The sequence below is a fragment of the Castanea sativa genome, chromosome 6 (genome assembly GCF_040712315.1).
Source record: "Castanea sativa cultivar Marrone di Chiusa Pesio chromosome 6, ASM4071231v1".
NCBI classification, from domain to species: domain Eukaryota; kingdom Viridiplantae; phylum Streptophyta; class Magnoliopsida; order Fagales; family Fagaceae; genus Castanea; species Castanea sativa.
Window position 1 is genome coordinate 31,759,860 of NC_134018.1, and position 21,244 is coordinate 31,781,103.

The following is a 21,244-nucleotide window of genomic DNA, read 5'->3' on the forward strand; positions in this document are numbered from 1 at the left end:
CGACCTTATAGAGTCCGTCTGCTCTCTTAGCCTTTCGTTTATATGTCAAAAAATGCCCCCATCAGTAACTAATAGTTTCTCTCCAAGCTTGCGAGTGGGAACCACAGTCTAGAATCTTATTCTTTAGACCTTCAACCCACCTTTATTATCGTTTTGACATGCATCTTTAATAACATCCTCACATTCATCATAGTTAATCAAACGGCCTCAAAATGAATAATTTCTTCTTCTTCTTTTTTTTTTTTTTTTTTGATACAAGAAAGAATTCTACTTTAGAATAATCTAAGTATAAATGTGTGTAAAGCTCTCTCTTGGAAACTTGAACCCCGGCCTTTACCCCCCGCACCCTACAAACACTTATACTTGTGGAGTGACCATCGCACCAAGAGTGTACAATGCTGTACAACAATTAATAGGCTAATGTTTTATACAACAATTAATGGGCTTAATGTTTTTATACAAATTGTTGTGCAAACTAATATTTGGGCTTAGTTTTATACAAACTGTTGTGCAAACTAAAATTTGTACTTAGTCCATAATATTGAAATTCTGAATTATACTTTTGTGTCAAGGGTTTGTGTATCTACCTGTCATGGGCCAATCTTGGTATTTAAATGACATTTTTGAAAATTGTATATTTACCTATTATGCACTCAATTACTATTAAATCATTTTATTGTCACACCAAGTAATTTGTGCATGATTTACCACAAATACATTTTTTCCACTTTTTTTTTAAAACCTGATTGACACAACCTATTTCTAGCCCGATTACAACTAAAACCATTTTTTTTTTTTTAAACCTGATTGACACAGCCTATTTCCAGCCCGATTACAACTCAAACCCATTTTAACCCGAACCCAATTGGCCCAACTTGACCCGTTTGCCAAGTTGACCTTAGGCCACCTTCTCTATAGGTCTATTGAGTCTATTGTGGCTAAGGTTTTAGGCTTTTGACCCAGTGTGTGTGTATATATATATATTCTAATGCCAAAGTAAATTACCAAACTGCACTTTAATATTAAAACCCCTAGTTCTTTTTTTCATTTTTTGGATCTGGATATTGCATTCTCCCCTTTCACCATGCCTTGCATATAAACATAATTAGACCAATTGCAACAACTGCACCCCTGCATTTTCTTTCCTCTCCTAAATGCAATTCTAAAGTACTCATACACATAGATATAGACCCAGAAAATTGTTCCTTACTAGGTATGTGCTCCCTCACATACTCTTTTTGTTATCGGGCTGTGTCAAACTTTGGTCAATTGACTCTAACTGGTTGCGAAGGTTTTGATTGTCTTCCAGCAATCGGTCATACTCCAGAAGGAATCCCTCAGATTGCTTTCTTAAAGCTTCAGCTTCAGCTTCTGCTGTCTTTGACTCCTTTGCTTTTGTCTCACATTCAGATTCCAGCTTCTTGATCTTTGCCCTCAATGTAGCAATCTCTTCTCCCATGGCTTTAAGCTCCTCTGCACTGCCATTCTTCCCATCCTCAAAATTACGATTTTGTTTCTTTGCAGCCTCCATGGTTTTCCTAAGTAGACGAAGTTCTCTAATGTAATAATGTAATCTATCTATCATCAGTGAGAGGAAGAGCATGAATCCTGCATGTAACACATCATGCAATTTACTAAACTCAACATATAACAATAGCACTCATTCAGCCAAAAAATAAAAACAATAGCATTCGAGCAAATGAGGAAGCCAGCAAATTGGGAAGGCAAGTCTTTTATGTCATCTGAAAGATGCTCAGCACAATAGTAATCCCAAAAGCATTTATTTAGCAAATAACAGTAATAAAAATTTTAATAACCAACACACAGATTCAGAAGTGAAAAAGGACAAGGCAGGTCCTTTAACCCATAAGATGAATGAAACATTACAGAACCCCACTTGCCAAGGAAAACAATAAAAAATTCCACTAAAAAAAGGAAAAAGAAATAAAAATGTATAGAAAATTTTCCACCCTTGCAAACTTAAATCTATTATACATTTAGGGTTTCTTCTTCATTATTATTTGCTTTTATGGGGGAATGATTTAATTCTCCATTAATCTGTAAGTTCAAAATATAGGGACCTGACTTAAATTGTACCCCTAAGTGTTTATGAATCCAAATTTCTTAAAGCAGAATAAAAATGGATACATGATACCAAAGAAATTTCAATAAATGTGGACATGCCTATCAAGCAATTTTTGACACCAGCAGTTCTCTCCTTGGAACGCTTCAAGCATTTTATGACTCCTTGTACAGTGACTAAATCCAATTGACTAAGAAAATAAAGTGGAATGCCAATCTCTTAAGTTATCAGAGGGCAGAGAAACTGCAGGCTGGCCCTGTGAAAATTAGAGCCCTTAAACCAAGGGTTAGAAACAAATTCCAAAATGCATTATTTAGATATGGCAACTGACAAGCGACCACTAACAATAGAGCCAACCAACAAGCATAATAACTAGAGAAAAGCCTCACTGTTTAAAACTAAACTAAATGGCTGGATCAATAAAACATTTTGACCAATTACTCCTAATAGTAGAAGAGATAGCAAAGATAAAAAAAAAATAATAATTAATAAATCAACAAACAAGATGAGTCGTGTAGGGACATGAAGCAATGAATATCCACAATGAGAAAACAGCGTCTAAGCATACTGTAGGGGACCTAGAATAAAACCAGACAAACACTGACTTTCAAACAGAGAAAACTGAAAATTTTTATAGCAAATATCCAGAAATCCTCTACCTAAGCACTTACCTGTTGCCCTGGGAAAATTGTTAAACATTCTAAAATTTTATGTACCATAGAAAAACCATTATATATATATATATATAACTGAGCCTAGCCTTGAAAATAAAACACTTGAAACAATAAAAAATATGTTCTGCTGGAGCTTATAATAGAAAATCACCCTCAAATGTTAATTCTTGTGTACTGAAAATATTCTATATCATTTGCTACCCTGAAATATCAACAATTCTTAATCTATGCCATCGTAACTAATACTGTCTAAATCTCTGGTAATAAACGGGTCTTAGATGAACAGCAATTTCACATCCTCCTCATGCATCCTTTTCCTTCGTTATGTTTTAGGTGGCTAGAATTTAGATTGTCTTGCCCAAGACTGTAAAAGGTCATTATGCATAAACCACAGGGCAACATATGCTACAAAGCCACTAGAAAAGATTAGTAAATAGCTATTATAAATAAACGCTCTTATGTGTGTCTGTGCAGGCCCATAAAAGTGCTTGAGATGACCAAGTGAGGCATCCTCATATGCTTGCTATGAACTCTCCCTTCAATTAGTTGATTCCCATCCATTTCTCGTATGCATCTGCAATCCATTTATATCAGGCCATTGTTGGGCGACACTACTAAAACAGAGCACAAAAGGCCTTAGAATTATGCTTCTAAGTTCAATCCCTTCTCCCTAGACAAAGTTGGCCAAGCTTAGCGCTTTAGATGCACTGAGGGCCTTAGCATTTGCTCCAGTGCATTGGTTAGTGAGAAAACTATGGGGCATAGAGCAAAACAGTATCAACATGTAACAAAACTGTACCAATTGAAGACAGAGCTCATAGCAAGCACCTAAGGAATTCTTGTTTGTAATGGCCCAAAATATATAGAGAAAAAATTAAAACAATAAATATAAATTTTAAAAAAATTTATGTGCAAATTTTCAATTATTAGGAATCCCAAGAACACAAAAAGTTCAAAACCTTCACTAAACCAAGCCTAACACGCTCATCCAATTGATGATGTGAACTGAACCACCCCTCAATCTGCCATTCCACCACCTTTTAATAACTAGATATGAAATCTAAAATAGAAAGAATAAATATTAAAACTTCTAAGTTATTTTAAAAAGGTCTACAATTGGCTCTCAAAGTTTGGGGTTATTTTCATGTTGGCCCTTTACATTACAAAATTTTCATTTTGCCCCTGATTCAATTTTGCCATCCATTTCCTTTCAATAATTTAGTGACACCTGGCATTATATGAGTTACATATCTTATGGAGCCATTTACCTGGCACTTAGTGGTCAGATAATTTCGTACAATACAATCTCTTTAGGAAACCAAGGCATACGTAGAATTTTAAATTTTTTTAGTAAGTGATCAAATTGTCATCATTTCATTTTACTTATTAGTTATAAAATGATTTGTTTGAAGATATTATATTTCAAAAAAAAAAAAATATTGATTGTTTTCATTTAATACCTTTTACATGTTTGAAATATATATTTATAGGTAGCTTAAATTGAATGAAGTAGCTTAAACATAACAATGAATGTAATAATTCTACCACCACAGGCTCAAAAGAATAAATTGAAACCAAGCACAAAAACACAAATTATCACTTACATTTACATTATATTTTCTCTGTCAATAAAATCTTTAGTTTAATTCAATAAGTTAAATTTTGTTCTTACACCTTAGTATTTGGCTCATTGGCTACACTCATTCAAATTTAACTAAACATCTTTTTTTTTTCTTTTGCCCTAATTTCTGAATAACCAAAAAATATATATATAATTAAAAAAAAAAAAAAAGTAAAGTAAAGTTAGGGTGAGCGAGGAATTAGTACTGAGATGAGTAATTAGTAATTACCCATAAGAGAAGCTTCGAGCATGAGCTTGGACATGAGGACCTGGTCCGTGGGATTGGCGACGCCAGCCTCGATCGTCCGTTTCTGAATTTTGATCATGCTATAGACGTTGGACATGAGGACGACGAAGACGGTGGCGCCGATGGTCTTGACCGTGACAGGACCCCGGCCGCGCTTGAGGCGATCCAAGGTTATGATGACGAGCTTTCGCAATGGAGTCTTGAAGAGGAGGGTTAGGATCAGAACCATTTCGGCCAAGATCACGCCATAGAGTAGCTGTATCATTCTCTCTCTCTCTTCTCTATGTCCTTGTTGAGGTTTTTAGACGAGAGTGCAAAAAGAAGAGACTGGTAAAAGTGTTTCAAGTTTCAATTTCAACTTTCAAGTTTCTAATAAAAGTTTGAATTAGATATAAACTAGTACTAGTATTATATAGTGATGGAATTTTAAGGGGACGGGTGGAAGTTGGTCCGGCTGGACGCGCAATGGACACGCCACGTGTGCAGAGATATGTCCTTCTCGCCTTCTGGGCTGGGCTAGGCAGCAGCCAACTCGGTGAAAGTGTCGGCACGCGCAGTTTTTTAATTGCCCAAAATATCACTACACATGGCTGCCCATAACCACTTAACTGAAAACTCATGACTCCCCATAACTTTCGTCCCACTCCCTCTTAAAATTTTAGAAGAAGCCTTTCACCATACAAAATTACACAATTTCTGCATCAATTTGCTGGCAACTTATAAGTGGAAATTCGTCACTTTTTTTTTACACCACAGCAAGATGTCGGCAAGTTGTGGTGAAAATTTTAACCAAATTGTACTTCCTACAATGTTGACATTTTTTTAATTTCCATAATTTTTTGTTTATGCTTTAAAATAATCTCTAATATTTTATGTGAAAGAATGTAGAGACTGAAAAGGATGAGTGATGGAGGGGGCAGATTGAAGTAAGTTAAAATATGATTAATCACAACATAGAACATACATGTTTAAATATTGTGAAAAGGCAATTTGTGTTGATAAGTATGATTTACTTTCTACAAATGGATGACAAAAATCAAGGAATTGATTGCTTAAGAGTAAAGGAAGGTATGGAGCAACCATATAGAATTAAAATCAAAATATCCATGTAATAAATTGATAGTTGACATTTTTTTTCAATTCTATAAATCTTATTATAAATATGGGATCTTTTGTAATGTGTTATCAATTAAGCGAATTCAAGATATAGTCATTTGGCCTTTAATGGTATGGATATAGGTCTTACTGACTGAACCATGTTAATCTCTTCCGTTCTTTCTATCTCATATTTTATTTATATTCCATACTAATCAAATTTTGAAAATTAAGTAATATCTTAAGCTTCTTTTCAGCTCAAACCTTTTACATCCATTAATATTCTTGTCAACTCTAGGATGCAGAGTGTTGGATGAGTATCATTCTGAGTCATCTGCACTGCATTTTTTTTTTGCAAAAAATTTGCCCTTATTTCATATGCTCCCTTGATCTCCTTTCAAAACTTGCAATAATATGTCCGAGAGAAGCAGAGTAAAGAGCATATCGATGCTTCAATCAAAAAGTTTTTCCTTTCAGTAATTCATTCCCATCGCATAATATGTACAAAATCTCAAAATGGCATCAATAATTAGTGTTATAAAATCAAAATAGTCATCTCAATTTGTTCTAAAATACTGATAATTCTTGTGGTAGTTAATAAATCTAAAATTTTAAAAAAGAAGTATTATGTAATTTAAAATGAGTTATCATCCCATATATGGTGTAATAAAATTTTAAATAATATTACACCATTTACACATTTGGATACATGAAAATTAAAAAAAAAAAAAATTTGTGAAATGATTTCTAACGGGACGCATATCTATAAGATTTTTATATAGGTCATATAACTAATGTGTCAACTCTTTAAACATAATAAAAAATATATATATTTATTATACTATTTACATGACACAAACTAACCAACCACATTCATTAGGGTCAATTTCAATAATAAAATTAGTTTTAGTATTTGTGGGGGGACAAGGATCCAAATGGCTGACGAAGTTCATATGGAGGTAAACCTCAAGAAATGTAGGTGAGATATCCTCGGAAAGTTTACACTTAACTCAATTTCAATAATAAAAGAGAAAGAGGATGTTACATGTTAATGACGTTTGTTTTGTTAATTGAATAGATAGGTGGCTATAAATGAGGTATTTGACGAACAATAGATAAGGTACTATATCTAAGTTTGTGTGTAACAAGCATTACCTTTTTTTTATTATATAGGACATTACCCTTATTTGTATACATAAATTAAAAAAATGGTACTTCTTTTGTCTCAAATTTGTTTGTTCTGTTTTAAAAATCCATCATTTTAGGGGAACATCGTTTAGGCGACGTTTAGTTCGCTGTGAAGTGATTTTGATGTGATACACATTACGATGATGTGACATTAACGTTATTGATTTATTTTATTTTTTTTTAACATTACTATAATTTAAAATTATAAAATATATCCCATAAAAAAAATTATAAAATATATCACATCGTCTTAATCTCATTACCATAATTTAATGTTGTATTATTGTATTGAGATTACATTAATATAAGATTATAATAACGTAATACTGCGGCGTAATGTATGATCGCGGTGAACTAAACACTCCTTTATTATTTTGTCTATTGTATAAAAATGTATAATTTTTCAAAACTATTCTTAAATAAGTTTATCAAAAATGGTTTTGGAAATAAAATAGAGGTATAATAGGACCATTAGAAAATGAATGGTTTTTAATTTTAGAAACATGACAATATTTGAAACATTTCGAAATAGAATTGAGAACAAACAAATTGGGATAGAAAGAATATTATCTATTTGCATTATTGATCCAAAACCAAGAAAAAGTCCAACATGCTTTCTTCAAGCCGCATACCCCACAAAGAATTTTTCGAGCTGATACGATGTATAGATATTGTTTTATGGATTTTACTAACGTGTGCCCTTAGAGCATACAATAGTATACTATTTTTGAAAAAAAAATTATTGAAAATATTACGGCGTAATGTAAGATCACGGTCAACTAAATGCCCCCTTATTATTTTGTCAATTGTATAAAAATGTATAAGTTTTCAAAAATATTCTTAAATAAATTTATCAAAAATGGTTTTGGAAATAAAGTAGAAGTATAATAGGAATATTAGAAAATGAATGATTTTTAATTTTAGAAACTAGACAATATTTGGAACATGTCGAAGTGGAATCTTTTTTGCATTATTGAGAACAAATAAATTGGGATAGAGAGAATATTATTTATTTGCATTATTGAATCCAAAACCAAGAAAAAGTCCAACATGCCTTCTTCAAGCCGCATACCCCACAAAGAAATTTTCGAGCTGATACTATATATAGATATTGTTTTATAGATTTTACTAACGTGTGCTTCTAAGACACACAATAATATATTATTTTTTTAAAAAAAAATTATTGAAAATAATTGACAAAATATTACAAATTTTTTAATTTTTCATAAAATATTTTTAAAAATAGATGACGCGGACCCATTTGTGCACCATCAGTCTTTCTAGAAAATTGACATGCTGGATCTCGGGAGCCCTGCCGAACCTTCTGCTCACATGACGTGCTTCTCTTCTATTCGCCACCTCTCAAAACAAAAATTTGAAGAAGAGAGAAAGAAGAAGGAAAAACAAAAATTTGAAACGCACATATTCGTTTGGTAACATTTAAAAATTAAAAATTGTTCGAAAATATTTATAAAAATACGTAAAATATTTTTAAAAACTAAATGTTTGAAAACAACCACCAAACACCCCTTGATGTTTCCTACGTCCTACTAAAACGCATCTCTCTCTCTCTCCCTCCCTTTCGAATATATACTTTTCTTCCTACTCCGTCGTCGTCTTCTTCTTCTTTCTTCTTTATTAGTAGTATTCTATTTCTTCTGTGTCATTGCGCATCGTTTTGATCCATACTTTGCTCTCACTCTCTGATCCTCTTCTTCTTTAATTCTTATATCAGGTACTACTTCACTCTTCCAAATTCTTTATTTTTCAATAAGATCTACGTTTCATTTATTCACTCACTCGAATATATGTGTATAACAGTATAACCAAAACTTGAATTTCGAATTTCAATTCACTCTCGCATTTTAGCGAAACTAAACTTTAAGTTAATAAACTAGTAATCAATACGTAACATTTTCCTTGGAACCAAACAGAGAGCTATGAGGCGAGGTAGTGTTAGACATTTTTTTTTTTTTTTGAGTTATTTTCTTTGTTAATTTGAAACCGAATTTTCAGTGATCAGGTCAGCTTGCTAAGTGTTGAAGAAATGATTTGGGGGATTATTCGCCGCAAAGTCATTTCGGTATGGATCAAAAATCTTGCTCTAGTTACTGTTTTTGATATTGGTATTGATAATAAATTAGTTAGTGGCTAGTGGCTAGTGGCTAGTGGCTACATCATGCATGCAATTCTAGTTCTAGTTTCTGAATTAATTTTTTAATTTAATTGGTTTTTATTAGTGGTTTTGTGTGTGTGTTTGTTTTTAATCGATAGCCGAAGGTTTTGGGAGAGTCAATACAGAGAATTAGGCCTGCAGTGTCGGTGTCGGGGCCACAATGTTACAGGACTATGCGGAAAGAGGTACTTATGATGATTGTTGTTGGTTGCTATTGTGTATTTTTGGTTGGATTTCTCTTATAAATTTTGATAGTGATGAAACGGGTTCTCTTTATTTCCTTCATAGCATCATTACATTGTCTAGTTTAAGAAATGAGGATATTTGCCTAGCAAGAGAGAAGAAGCGATTTGGGATGGTAAAAAAAATATTTTAACCAGAAAAATTTCTTGATTAGTGGAGTATGGATTGAATATGACAAACAGTGTCCAAATTTGGTCTATGGAAGCCATTGCTTTGGCAGGTTAATCAATGGTTGTAATAGCTGAATTAGTACACTTTTGTTTTTTGTTTTAGTGTTATATGTGACTGATATGCAAAGCTCTGAGGGTACCATACTTGTGCCCTGATGGTGTACTTTTAAATTTTTTATGGAATTCAAAATTCATTCTTCCCAGTATAAGCACAAACTTCTATCTTTAGGTTTTACAATCGTGTTGCTGTGGAACCAATTGACACCAAAGGGGCTATACTTATGTTTGAAAATTGGTCTTGATGTGGAGATCACTCTATCAAATCAATTGCTTAATTTTCTCTGGCCCCACTTATGAACTTTAGATGGTCTTGCTCACATATTGGTCCTACATAAGAGCAAAAAAGGAGTGTTTTTAGGCATCTTTAGACTTGGTGGGCAGCTCCTTCAATGGCAGGTGGTTATGTTCGGGGGGATTCCATCTAAATCATCCATCAAGTAGGCAATAAAGAAGGAAGGCCAGTTGCTACCTCATCTAATGGGGGTTTGGGAAGGGTGATTACTGATTAACTCAAACGGCCATAAAGATCTTGGCTCTGTAGGCAACCACTATCCTTGGACAAACAATAGGGTAGGTCTATCAAACATCAAGGAGAGACTTACAGTGCATATGCAAATTAGAGATGGCAACTAATCTTTCCTCTTGCCCTCATAAAGCACCTTCCTTTCATCTTCTAGTCAAGGCCAATTGTCACTAGACAAGAGCTTCAAAATTTCCCTTGTCCTTTCAAAATTTTGTCGAGCAAGCTTGGAGACTCAACTCACCAGGGTTCCCGGTTTTCAGACTCAATAAGAAAATCCAAGAGACCAAATTTGCACTAAAGAGATGGAACAAAGAATCCTTTGGCCAAGTCCAGACCCACATTCAGCAAACCAAAGTAGACCTAAAGGTAATCTAATCTCTTAACCCTAGACCTCTAATCTACAAAGGAGGCCTACACGCAAGAAACTCAAGATTGCTAAAAAGAGAGGAAATCCGATGAAGCCAAAATTCTCAAATGCAGTGGCTTATGAGTTCTAACCATAACACTAAGTTCTTTCTCGTGTCTACTGTTATTCATAGCAAGAAAAACTCCATAGACTTCCTCAAAAATGAGAAATGTTGTATGGCTCTCAGGTGAAAAAATATCGGGTACTGCTTTGTCAATTATTTCATCAACCCCTAACACTCTAGCTAACCTTGAAACCCTTCTCCCACCTTGCATCTTTGTTGAGGAAAACAAGTCCCTAACAGCCATCCGCACCCCAGATAAAGTAGGAAAGTCCTTCTTTAGCATGGCCTCCAACAAAGCCCTTGGACCATGGTTTCTCTCCCACTTTTCTATAAGCATTATTGGCACATCATTGGGGGTAATGTAACTGTTGCCATCCAAGATTTCTTTTTAAAGGAGTATTTGTTGGTAATTCAATCACACTTCATCACCCTCATCCCCAATTGCAGCCAATGTCTTTTAATTAAGACCAATTAGCCTTTGCAATGTCATTTGCAAAGCTATATCTAGAGTACTTGCAAACCGATTCCAGTTCCTACAACCTAAACTCATATCTCAATGGCTAGCAACCTTTGTGCCTGGGATGAAAAGCCAAGACAATAGTATCTTAGAGATAAATAAATAAATAAATAAATAAATAAATATATATATATATATATATATATATATATATATATATATATATATATATATATAAATGGATCCAATGGGTGCAGCAATTTATCTCCACTCACTCATATTCAATACTAATCAATGGTGGCCCTTTTGGTTTCTTCAAACCCACTTGAGGGATTAGACAAGGGGATCCTTTACCCTCTTTCCTCTTCATTCTTGCTGGTGACTCAACTTCAAGACTTCTTCAACAAAGTGATCAAATTGGACTAATCAAGGGTCAAAATCAACCGTGGCTCCCCATCTTTAATACACCCATAATTTGCAGATAATCTATTCATTTCCTCACAAACCAAAGCACAAAATCTACAAAGCATCCAAGAATGCGTCTCCAAATATTGCTCCTGGTCCTACAAAAAATGAACCAAGCAAAGTCTATTGTTTTCTTCAGTAAAAAATTCTCCAACCAACAGAGAATCACTTTGGCCAACACCTTAAACCTGAAGCAACCACGGCAAAAAGCAAACTAACTTGGACTCCCTCTCAAAAGTTGCATCTCAGAATCCATAGCTTTTGAGGATGTGATCATCAAAGCTGAATCAAAATTGCAACGATGGAAAAGTAAGACCCTATCCAATGCGGGGAGAACAACATTTATTAGGTATGTGGCCTCAGCTATTCCATCATATATTATGTCCTCCTTTGTTCTACCTAAGAAAACTTCTTCAAAACTGTGCTATCTCAGAGCTTGGGGTGGTATTTATTTACCCAAATCAGTAAGAGGCATTGGCCTCCGCAGAATACATGACTAATTGTGCATTAATAACCAACTTGCTTTGGAGGTCTTCGCCAATCCTCAAAGCCTGTGGGTCTAGATTTTCAAATCCAAATATCTTCGTGGTGCCTTGTTCCTAATAGCAAACAAGCCTAAACAAGAATCTTGGTCATGCCAAGGAATTTTCCAATGTAGAGATCTCCTCTCAAAGGGAATCTGTTACAAGGTTGGTAGTGGCTGTAGCATATCACAATGGGATGACCCATGGATTCCCAAACTCCCAAACTTCAGGCCAACTGAAACTTCTCCACAATAGCTGAGTTGCATGTAGTAGCTAATTTAATTATTTGAGAATCAAGACAGTGGGATCAAGGTAGGCTCAATCTGTGTGCAGGCTGCCTATCGCCTTGACCAGTTCCATCGATTTCTTAGTCATGAGGTCCTTACCAAGCAAGATCGGACCTTGCTTTGAAAACTAAAAATTCATGAGTGGCTTAAACTCCTGCGGAAGCTAGCCTGGGATACCCTTTCAACCAGAGCTGTCTTAAAATTTAGAATCCCAGCTATAGAAGAGCAATATTCCGCATGCCAATACCCAAGTGAATCAACCATACACCTCTTCCTCAAATGCCCCATTCTTCACAGGTGTGGAGTGTGGTCGAGTTCATTATGGTCCCTGCCGCTTTGCTCAAATGGATTTTCCAACGATGGCTCATCGGATCAGATTTATCATATATTTAGAAAAAAAAAACCTGTAGCTCACCAGAGAACAATTAAAAGCAGTTATACTATTCTCTCCAATTCTCTGTGATCACTTATTGGAAGAAAGGAACAATTTGGTTTTTCAAAATGCTCAAATTGACTCTACAGATTTGTTCGGGGAGATTAATGCTGCTTTCTTATCTCACTTGGCAGCTTGGAATACATTAAAATACCCTGCCCCTTACATGCAAATGGAGCCAGACCCTCCCTCTGATAGGAATAAATTGAATTTTGATGCTTTCAAAAATCAAGGTACAATGGCAGTAGTAGTAAGCTGTAACAACCAAGCTCAAATCCTCAAAGCTTGGACCAAGTTATTCTTTAAAGGAGATGCTTTGTGGGGAGAAGTCATGTCTGCCCTGTTTGCAATCTCTTGTGCTTCAGAAGCTGGTTATTCCCGAATCATCATCATCAAAGGTGATGCAGCCAATGTCTTAATGCCCCTCAAGGAATTTGCTTCTACCCCTTGCTGGCTGAGTGCTTCCATAATTGAAGACATTCATTTTTGGCCTCCCATAATAGAAGTCATTCTTTTTTGGGTTAATAACTTTCCTTTTCTTTTTCAATTGTAAAACAAGATGCTAATTTTAACCACCCCCCACCCCCCACCCCCCCCCCCCCGCGGTAACTTAACTTCCTGGGTTTTGAGTGCTCTTAAGAGGGGCCTTTTCCCATCTCCAATCTCCCTCCCTCTGTTTTGTTTTCTGAAGCTGAAGATGCTAAAGGCCCTTTCATTCCTTTTGTATCTCATGTCTCAGTGTAATAAAGTTCTCTTTACTTATCACCAGAAAAAAGAGCATCATTGAAAAGTAGGAAGAGAGAGAGAGAGAGTGAGCAATTTATAAGCTTAAAAGTTTAACAAGGCATGTTGATGTTGTGCTCATCAGAGTTTTTAATATATATAATCCTCTCCTCGTATTTCCGGTGTTGGAAATTAAGAAAAGTTTCTCTCCTTGTATATCAGCTCCTTGGCACACCATTGTAGAAAGCTTCCAATATTATGGCCTTTTATCCATGCAGGCTTTGCTTATTGGACAAGGATTTGAGTATGTCCAGAGATCTGGCTACCACATTTTGTTAGGTAATCTCGTGGAATTTTTTTTTATTGAACATGCTTCTTGTTAGGAACTTATTTTATATGTGTGCTTCTGTTTTCCTTCACAGTGTTTGATTTTCTTTAAATTCCTTTGTTTTAGGAGGTCATGCCTATTCAATGCGGAGGTTAGTAAGCTCAAGCTTTTATGTTTTATGCAGCCCTCCCTCACCCTAAAGCTACCAAGAAAATCTGTTTCCAACTGTAGTTTCTATTTAAGTTTTTCAAATCTTTTCTTGGGGGGTGGGTATTGGCTGGTTGCAAAGAACTTTATTTAGCTGCCTACTTTGAGGGTCTCTTAAATAATATGACATATGTTACATTTCAGACAAATCTGACTTAAATGTTTCTGAACTGATTTGGATAATTTTATTTGAAAAAATCCTTTTGGAATATCTCACTAAATTAATCATGTCATACAACTTGAGAAAACAGCAGGTCCAAGACATCTAATAGTTAGGATACTTCTTTGATGTTTGCAAACTTTTTTCTTGAGAATTGAAATTGTTCTGTTACTGCCTCTGACATCCTCAATCTGAGAAGAGAATCTGAGTCTTCCAAGAAATTAATGATTGAAAGGGGAAAAAAGAGGAGAGAGGGTGTATGGGGGAGGGGGGGGGGTGGGTGTTAGTTCTTATAAACTCTTCTCTTCCTTTGGTTTCTTCCTTATTTACTTCCCCTTTTCCTTCTGCATGCAGAGAAGTTACTGCGCTATTTCAAACAGAGCACTCTGTTCGATTGAAGAATAGATCATTCTCTTCAGATAGCGGTAATTTATTGTTTATGTGCCTTGCAGATGTAGCTCAATATATGGACATGCTGATTTGTGTGTGTGCACACACATGTTTATACATATTGGAATTTCCTTGCAGGAGACATAGTTGCAGCTGTCGTTCCTTTCATGGGCGAATCTATAACTGATGGCACTTTGGCAACATTCCTAAAGAGTATGTTATACTCACAGCTGCATTGTGAATTGTATGCTTTCAATGCTTAATATTTGCGTTGTCTAATTATTCGTGAGCATACATATATATGAATTTAATGCCTTCTGAAACTCATGTGTACGTTACCCTATGAACAGAGCCTGGTGACAGAGTTGCAGTCGATGAGCCTATTGCTCAAATTGAAACTGATAAGGTAACTTCTCCCCCCCCCCCCCCCCCCCAATTTATAGATCTCGTGATTCTGAAGTATAAAGAAGAGTCACTGCTGTTTTTTTTTTTTTTTCTTTTCCCATAAATAGGTGACAATTGATGTAGTTAGTCCGGAAGCTGGCATCATTCAAGAGGTAATATTTCTGTAATGTGGCAATATGAATTAGTTGAATTTTCATTGCAATACCTCTTTGAAAATGGATTTGAGTATGTTGTTGTGCTGATCCTCTTCTCTTTCCTGTATTGTAAATGTAATTGATAGTAGTTTGTGGCCAAGGAAGGTGACACTGTGGAACCAGGTACCAAGATTGCTTTCATCTCAAAATCAGGTGAAGGTGTAACACAAGCGCCATCAGAAAATGCTGCTGCTCAGCCACCGCCTCCTGAACAGAAGGAAAGTGTTGAGAAGCAAATCCCCAAGGCCGAAACTGCCCCTGTCAAGGAGAAGATTAAAGAACCACCTCCATCACAACCCAAGGCAAAAGGAACTTCTCCTCCTCCTAAAGCCACAGCTTCGGAAACCCAGCTTCCTCCTAAGGATAGGGAAAGACGAGTACGTTTTAGGATTTCTTCTTCATGTAAGAAAATATATCTTTCTGAGTTTATTATGGTAAGCAAGTACTGAAAATATTATCTTATCTATCCTGTCTAGGTTCCCATGACAAGACTCAGGAAACGGGTTGCAACACGATTGAAAGATTCTCAGAATACATTTGCTTTGCTGAGCACATTTAATGAGGTTGATATGTAAGTTTGAATCATCTTACTTTCCACCTCAAACAAGGAGTAACGATGACTGTTCTTGCTTTTAAAACTTGTGTAATCTCATTATCAGGCTTTGTGTTGTATAATATGTTAATTATGAGCACTCTGAATTCAACAACTGCCCTATGATTACTGAATGTAATGCATGCCTCCGGGAAAAGGAAAAGGGGATAAACTAATAAATATCATGAGTAGCTCTTTCAATTTTCCTTTTCATGATGTCATTGTTTCCTTTTTGTTTGTCAAATGTCCGTTAAACAGCTCTCTCTCTCTCTCCCCCCTGGTTGATTTTCTGTATAATGCAGGACTAACTTGATGAAGCTCCGTTCAGATTATAAAGATGCCTTTGTGGAAAAGCATGGGGTCAAATTAGGACTTATGTCAGGCTTCGTGAAAGTATGTATAAGTAGTATGTCACTCGAGTAAAGTACCTTTGCATTTTAGATGATTTTGGACAATGTGTGCTGTTTGTTCGTGTTCATAATATCATTTTAATTTGTTTCAGGCTGCTGTTAGTGCACTTCAGAGTCAGCCAGTTGTCAATGCTGTAATTGATGGTGAAGATATCATATATCGAGATTACATTGATATCAGCATTGCTGTAGGCACTCCTAAGGTATGCCCAATTTATGGTTTATCCATGTATTGTCGAGCTTTTAACTAATGTGAACTCCTTTATTTCAGAAAATTAGCTTTATTTAATTTTTCAAATCCTGAGGATAATAGGTGGTTTTTTTAAAAAAATAATTTTAATTCTGAATAAATAGAAGCTCTCAATGTAGGAGATACTTAAGGAAGAGATGGATATAAGTAAATTGTTACTCATTATTAAAATAATAATAATAAAAAGGATACAAGTGACTTTTTCCTTTTGTTTGTCAAATGACCTTTTTTTTTTTTTTTTAATAAGCAAGGCTTTTAATGTTTTTCCTTCCAAGTTAATTAAGGCACCTGGTATTACCAAGCACCAACTGCTCTGGTTATCTAGACTGCCAATAATATCTTTTTTGTTTGTAATGTATTTTAAAAATTAGTCCTGGATTGTCAATGAGCTTTAGCTCAAATGGCACTCAATCATATGCAACACAAATATTTTTCATGGGGAACACGTTTATGGGAGGAAAAATGACCAATAAAAAAAGGCGTAGGTTTTAGCACCTAGTGTTGGCCGGACTCAGCACCAAGTAGAGTGGAAAACAATTCCGATTACAATTATAATCAAGTTTACCCAATGGTGAATGCTGGAGATTTAGGGTTCTCATTTTTATAAAATATGGATAGAAAATAAGCTCAATCAAATATGGATAAATCAGTTGACAATAAAATCCTAAAAAGTCTCTATCATTCAGTAATAATCGGGTCTAACAGGTAGCAAGCTTCCATTGTCTATTCATAAAGTCATTGGTTAGACTGTCCTCCTACGTTGGTGTTCACAAACATGTGATCAGGAGCCTATATCTAGTCTAGTGTCTGCACCATAGTCATTTCATAATAATGGAATGGAGACTTTCTAGGGTGCTTGTGTAATTTACTAATCAAAAAGATGAAAGGGTAAATTACACCAACCTCCCTTGAGATTTCATAAAATGTCACTCCCCACAAACGTTTCATGAAATAACATTCACTGTTGAGGTTTTATAAAACAAATAGTCCATCTCCTCCACATTAGTACTTTCCTAACAGAATATTCCATTAGATGGGAGTGTCAATGTCAGAGGGTATGTGCTTATTTGTTGCATTTTTAAAACATCAAGCGTAGGAGTGTAATTTACTGAAAGGTTTGGGGTGGGGGGGCTGTAATTTCATGAAAACTCAAGGGAGGTTAGTGTAATTCGCCCAAAATAAAATTATGAGAGGTGATAGAAATGATTGGATAATAGCTATGATCATATATGCTTCCATATGTTTAATTGAAAAGGCCTCATTCTTAGTTTGAAAAATTCAAGATGCTAGTTTGAGGGCCAAACTTCAGTACAATTCTTTATGTGCTATACTTTAGTTCCCTAATTAAATTTAATTCTTCCAATGTGGCTGAAAATGCTCTATTTAATTCTTCCAATGGGTCCACAAAGTTGAATTTAATTGTCTGCATGATTGAATTTAATTGGGAAACTTAAAGTATAGTCTTTAAATAACTGTATCTAAGTGAAGTTATAATTAACGTAGCGTGGATTATTTAAATTCTCCCCTGATATTGAAGTATGGTAACTGAACATTTTGGCAATTTTGCCATGCCCTAAGATTTGATTAGATGGTTTGGCATGTGCAAGCATGCCTGGAGATACTGGAAGACAATTAATGGTACGGTGTGGATTCTAGAATGTATTTTATTGGTATTCTGGAGATCTGCTGGCATTCAAGTAACGAACAGTGTGGATTATTAAAGGTATTAATGTGTGTTCCCTTTTCTCTTGTTAGACATGCATTAAGAGCCCTTAGTGAAGTAGGCAGCTATTGCTTTTATGCTTTGTTCAAATACCCTTTTCTTTTGTTAGGCATGCATTGAGAGCCCTTAGTGAAGTAGGCAGCTATTGCTATTGTGTGTTGTTCAACTTATTTGAGCTGTATAATTCAACTAAATGACATGAGCTTTTAGTTGGATGAAATTCAGTTTCACATTAAATAAATTATCCACGTTCAACTGACCATTATCAAATTCCTTATTCAAGGGCCTCGTTGTCCCAGTTATACGCAATGCTGAGAATATGAACTTCGCTGAGATAGAGAAGGAGATCAATACTCTAGCTAAGAAGGCAAATGATGGTTCCATATCAATTGATGAGATGGCTGGAGGTACGTTCACAATATCAAATGGTGGAGTCTATGGAAGTCTTTTAAGTACACCAATCATCAACCCACCACAGGTACTTCTCTATACAATTTTCTCTTGGCAGTTTTTTTTAATGTTATTATTCTCAATGCATGTCAGTAGTTTTATATCATAAATGATTGAAAACACCTTCACAATTTTTTAAATCATTTTATAGTTAATTATTCTTAGTGTCTTTTTGGTTTAATAATTTCTTTTTTTTTAGCAAAATTATATTTTTGTTATGCATTGGTATTCTCCCCACCTATTGACTCTATTACTTACTTGGCAGTCGGCTATATTAGGCATGCACTCAATTGTGACCCGTCCAATGGTTGTTGGGGGAAATATTGTTCCAAGGCCTATGATGTATATTGCATTGACATACGATCATCGGCTGATTGATGGGAGGGAGGCTGTGTTTTTCTTGCGCCGTATCAAAGACGTTGTGGAGGACCCTCGGAGGCTTCTCCTTGATATATGAAGTCTCTGCTGAATACCTGATGTGCTGGTACACATGCAATTGGGCAGAGTTGAAAATTTTCTATCAACGTCCAATTTGGTTCTTGTGAAGAAGATTAGAAATAAAGGTGAAGATTTCCTTTTCCCCCACAATTTCTATTATAAGGTAATTTTATTAAGCACAAGAAGGTGCCAATTGTGCTGCCTATTGGAATTGTGCAGATCCTAGACTTGTAAAACACCTTACAATTATTTTATCACATTGATCCTACAAACTCTTTCTTAAAACGTTCAATGGGTGTGCAGTTGAAGAAAATATACTAAAAATACTTGAGTTTTATGTGGACGTTTCTGTTTGTTTTGAACTTAAGTGGGGGGTGATTGCTCTCACCTAAACGCTGATGCCAGTCAGTATAGCCCAGAATAATATCTGGGATTTAAAAATGACGTCTTTGACTCTTTATTGATCCTCGACACAATAAGTTCTCAGGCTTGGGTTGTGCATTTGCAGACCTAATTATTTTCACATGTTCTAATATTATATTGTTGGGGTTTTTTCTTTTTAAAAAATGTTATATGGTTGAAGTTTCTTCAATTCTTTTCAGGATCATGTGTGAGCTGTGATTGTGTACCATTGCTACCCAAAAGAAGTGACTGTTATTCCAATAATGAGTTTACAGACAAAAAAAAATCACAAAACTTAGGAATTGTTAAAACTTCTCTGTATCTTGTTTTAGTGTCATAGCTTTATTTGAACCAGACTTTAACCCACTATCACTCACTCCACTACCTTAAGGTGCCTAGGGTTTTAGTGTTGTGGCTTGACTGGAGAAAGAGCTTATTTAAGTTTGTTTATTTAACAAACTAATCAAGTTTAAGTTAGTTTAGGTTCAGTTATTAAAAGAACTAAGTTACTAAGTTTAAAGATGATGATGCAATTATGAACAAGCTCTTAAGTATATATAATATTATATGTTTATATGTATATATGTACAAAGCATATATTTAAATAAAATAGAGATTTCTTTTTGGCCAATAGGAGTTGGTTTAGTTGGTAGGGCTCGAACGCTTCGCCCAAAAGGCCAAGGTTCGAGTTCTGCTACTAGCAGTTTCCTTTGGTGGGCGATCTATAAGTGAGTCTTGCGGCTTACCCTAGCTTTGGTATGGGGTAGCCTTCCTTCATCTAAACTTTCTTTGAGGCAAAAAAAAAAAGAGGAGATTTTTTTTAAAGAAGAATATAAACTAGAGATTTGATTGTATATGTTTGTAGTTGAGTTCATAATTATATCAAAATATTATTTGAATTTATTGAAATTATAAATAGTCTATTTATAGTAAAAAACTAAAAATTAAATATAGATTTAGGTTTAAATTGCATAGTTTTTAGAATATTATTATAAGTTGATAGACGCAATCATTCTATCTAAATAACTCAATATAAATTCGATTGTAATGTAGTTATTAATTATGAGTATAGATTTGGTAAAAACATTTAAGTTATAGTGTTTATTTAGATGGAAAAAGTTTAGTTTCGAACCAGTTTGGACCTATCTCTTCTAATCTACTAATTTGATTTTTTATGTGTAGTATTTAAACAAGTCACATTACCAATTAAAAAAATCATGTAACTAAATAAGAACAAAATTTGACAACAAACTTGGTTATAGTCTAAACTTATAAGTCCACTCAATATCTTTTTATTAGATGTGAATTTTGAAAAATTTACAATTGGATTACATTTTCTTTTTATATCTTTAATGTTTGCAAAATTTTAGAAAATTAAATATCAATAGTTATGTCATCAATCAAATATTTAAATTTCAAGTTTTTATAATCCAAGTGTGCATTAAAAATAAGTTTATGAATCAAATAGTAAATAACATTAAATTGGTATTAGATTTGTCACGTGTGTTAAGAACATGAAACATAAAAAACATGCAATTTAGCAGTTAGATTCTCAAAATATAAAGTCATGCTAATTTTTTCAGTGAGAGTTGTAATTTCAAACTACAACTAAATTTGTAACCAAACTTTATCAGTTTTTCAAAATATATAGTCATACTAATTTTTTCAGTAAAAGTTGCAACCTTAGGAACAAAACTTTGTCTACTAAATAATTGATATGAAGCATATAATATGAAGCATCATATTTGAAGGCTTTCTTAGAATAATTGATACTCATGGAAGTTGCCTCAATATGTGATTTTCCTTGTCGCTCTCTCTCTCTCTCTCTCTCTGTGGATTATAATACACGTTTGTTG

At 34.6% G+C, this 21,244-nt stretch overlaps 2 protein-coding genes across 6 annotated transcripts; one reads left to right on the plus strand and one right to left on the minus strand.

The window, feature by feature from the left end:
• Positions 1 to 1,001: 1,001 nt before the first annotated feature.
• LOC142640501 (uncharacterized) lies at positions 1,002 to 5,012 on the minus strand. The gene is made up of 2 exons (XM_075814625.1): positions 4,608 to 5,012; positions 1,002 to 1,608 (listed from the first exon to the last, which is right to left on the minus strand). Exons 1-2 carry the CDS (start codon positions 4,888 to 4,890, stop codon positions 1,226 to 1,228), a joined length of 666 nt encoding a protein of 221 aa, XP_075670740.1. The 5' UTR covers positions 4,891 to 5,012; the 3' UTR covers positions 1,002 to 1,225.
• Positions 5,013 to 8,473: 3,461 nt separating this feature from the next.
• LOC142637964 (dihydrolipoyllysine-residue succinyltransferase component of 2-oxoglutarate dehydrogenase complex 2, mitochondrial-like) lies at positions 8,474 to 19,278 on the plus strand. Of its 5 annotated transcripts, XM_075811951.1 has the most exons (15): positions 8,474 to 8,643; positions 8,925 to 8,991; positions 9,183 to 9,269; positions 13,718 to 13,778; positions 13,894 to 13,918; positions 14,489 to 14,559; positions 14,663 to 14,737; positions 14,875 to 14,930; positions 15,037 to 15,081; positions 15,213 to 15,500; positions 15,600 to 15,694; positions 16,018 to 16,108; positions 16,218 to 16,328; positions 18,382 to 18,576; positions 18,814 to 19,278. In XM_075811951.1, exons 2-15 carry the CDS (start codon positions 8,956 to 8,958, stop codon positions 19,003 to 19,005), a joined length of 1,428 nt encoding a protein of 475 aa, XP_075668066.1. In that variant the 5' UTR covers positions 8,474 to 8,643; positions 8,925 to 8,955; the 3' UTR covers positions 19,006 to 19,278. The 5 variants fall into 5 exon arrangements, with proteins under 5 accessions (XP_075668066.1, XP_075668068.1, XP_075668069.1 ...); XM_075811953.1 differs by lacking the exon at positions 8,474 to 8,643 and having other exon boundaries at positions 8,921 to 8,991; positions 13,662 to 13,778; XM_075811954.1 differs by lacking the exons at positions 8,474 to 8,643; positions 8,925 to 8,991; positions 9,183 to 9,269 and adding an exon at positions 11,281 to 11,821 and having other exon boundaries at positions 13,662 to 13,778.
• The last annotated feature ends 1,966 nt before the right edge of the window (positions 19,279 to 21,244 follow it).

What these genes read in the sequence shown, in the direction of transcription:
- LOC142640501 (XM_075814625.1), bottom strand. Translation starts at nt 4,890, where the DNA reads ATGATACAGCTACTCTATGGCGTGATCTTGGCCGAAATGGTTCTGATC. An exon ending in GCTCGAAGCTTCTCTTATGG is followed by an intron (nt 1,609 to 4,607) that starts GTAATTACTAAT and finishes TGTTACATGCAG; the next exon opens with GATTCATGCTCTTCCTCTCA.
- LOC142637964 (XM_075811951.1), top strand. Translation starts at nt 8,956, where the DNA reads ATGATTTGGGGGATTATTCGCCGCAAAGTCATTTCG. An exon ending in TGGCTACCACATTTTGTTAG is followed by an intron (nt 13,779 to 13,893) that starts GTAATCTCGTGG and finishes CCTTTGTTTTAG; the next exon opens with GAGGTCATGCCTATTCAATG. An exon ending in CTAAGGATAGGGAAAGACGA is followed by an intron (nt 15,501 to 15,599) that starts GTACGTTTTAGG and finishes TATCCTGTCTAG; the next exon opens with GTTCCCATGACAAGACTCAG.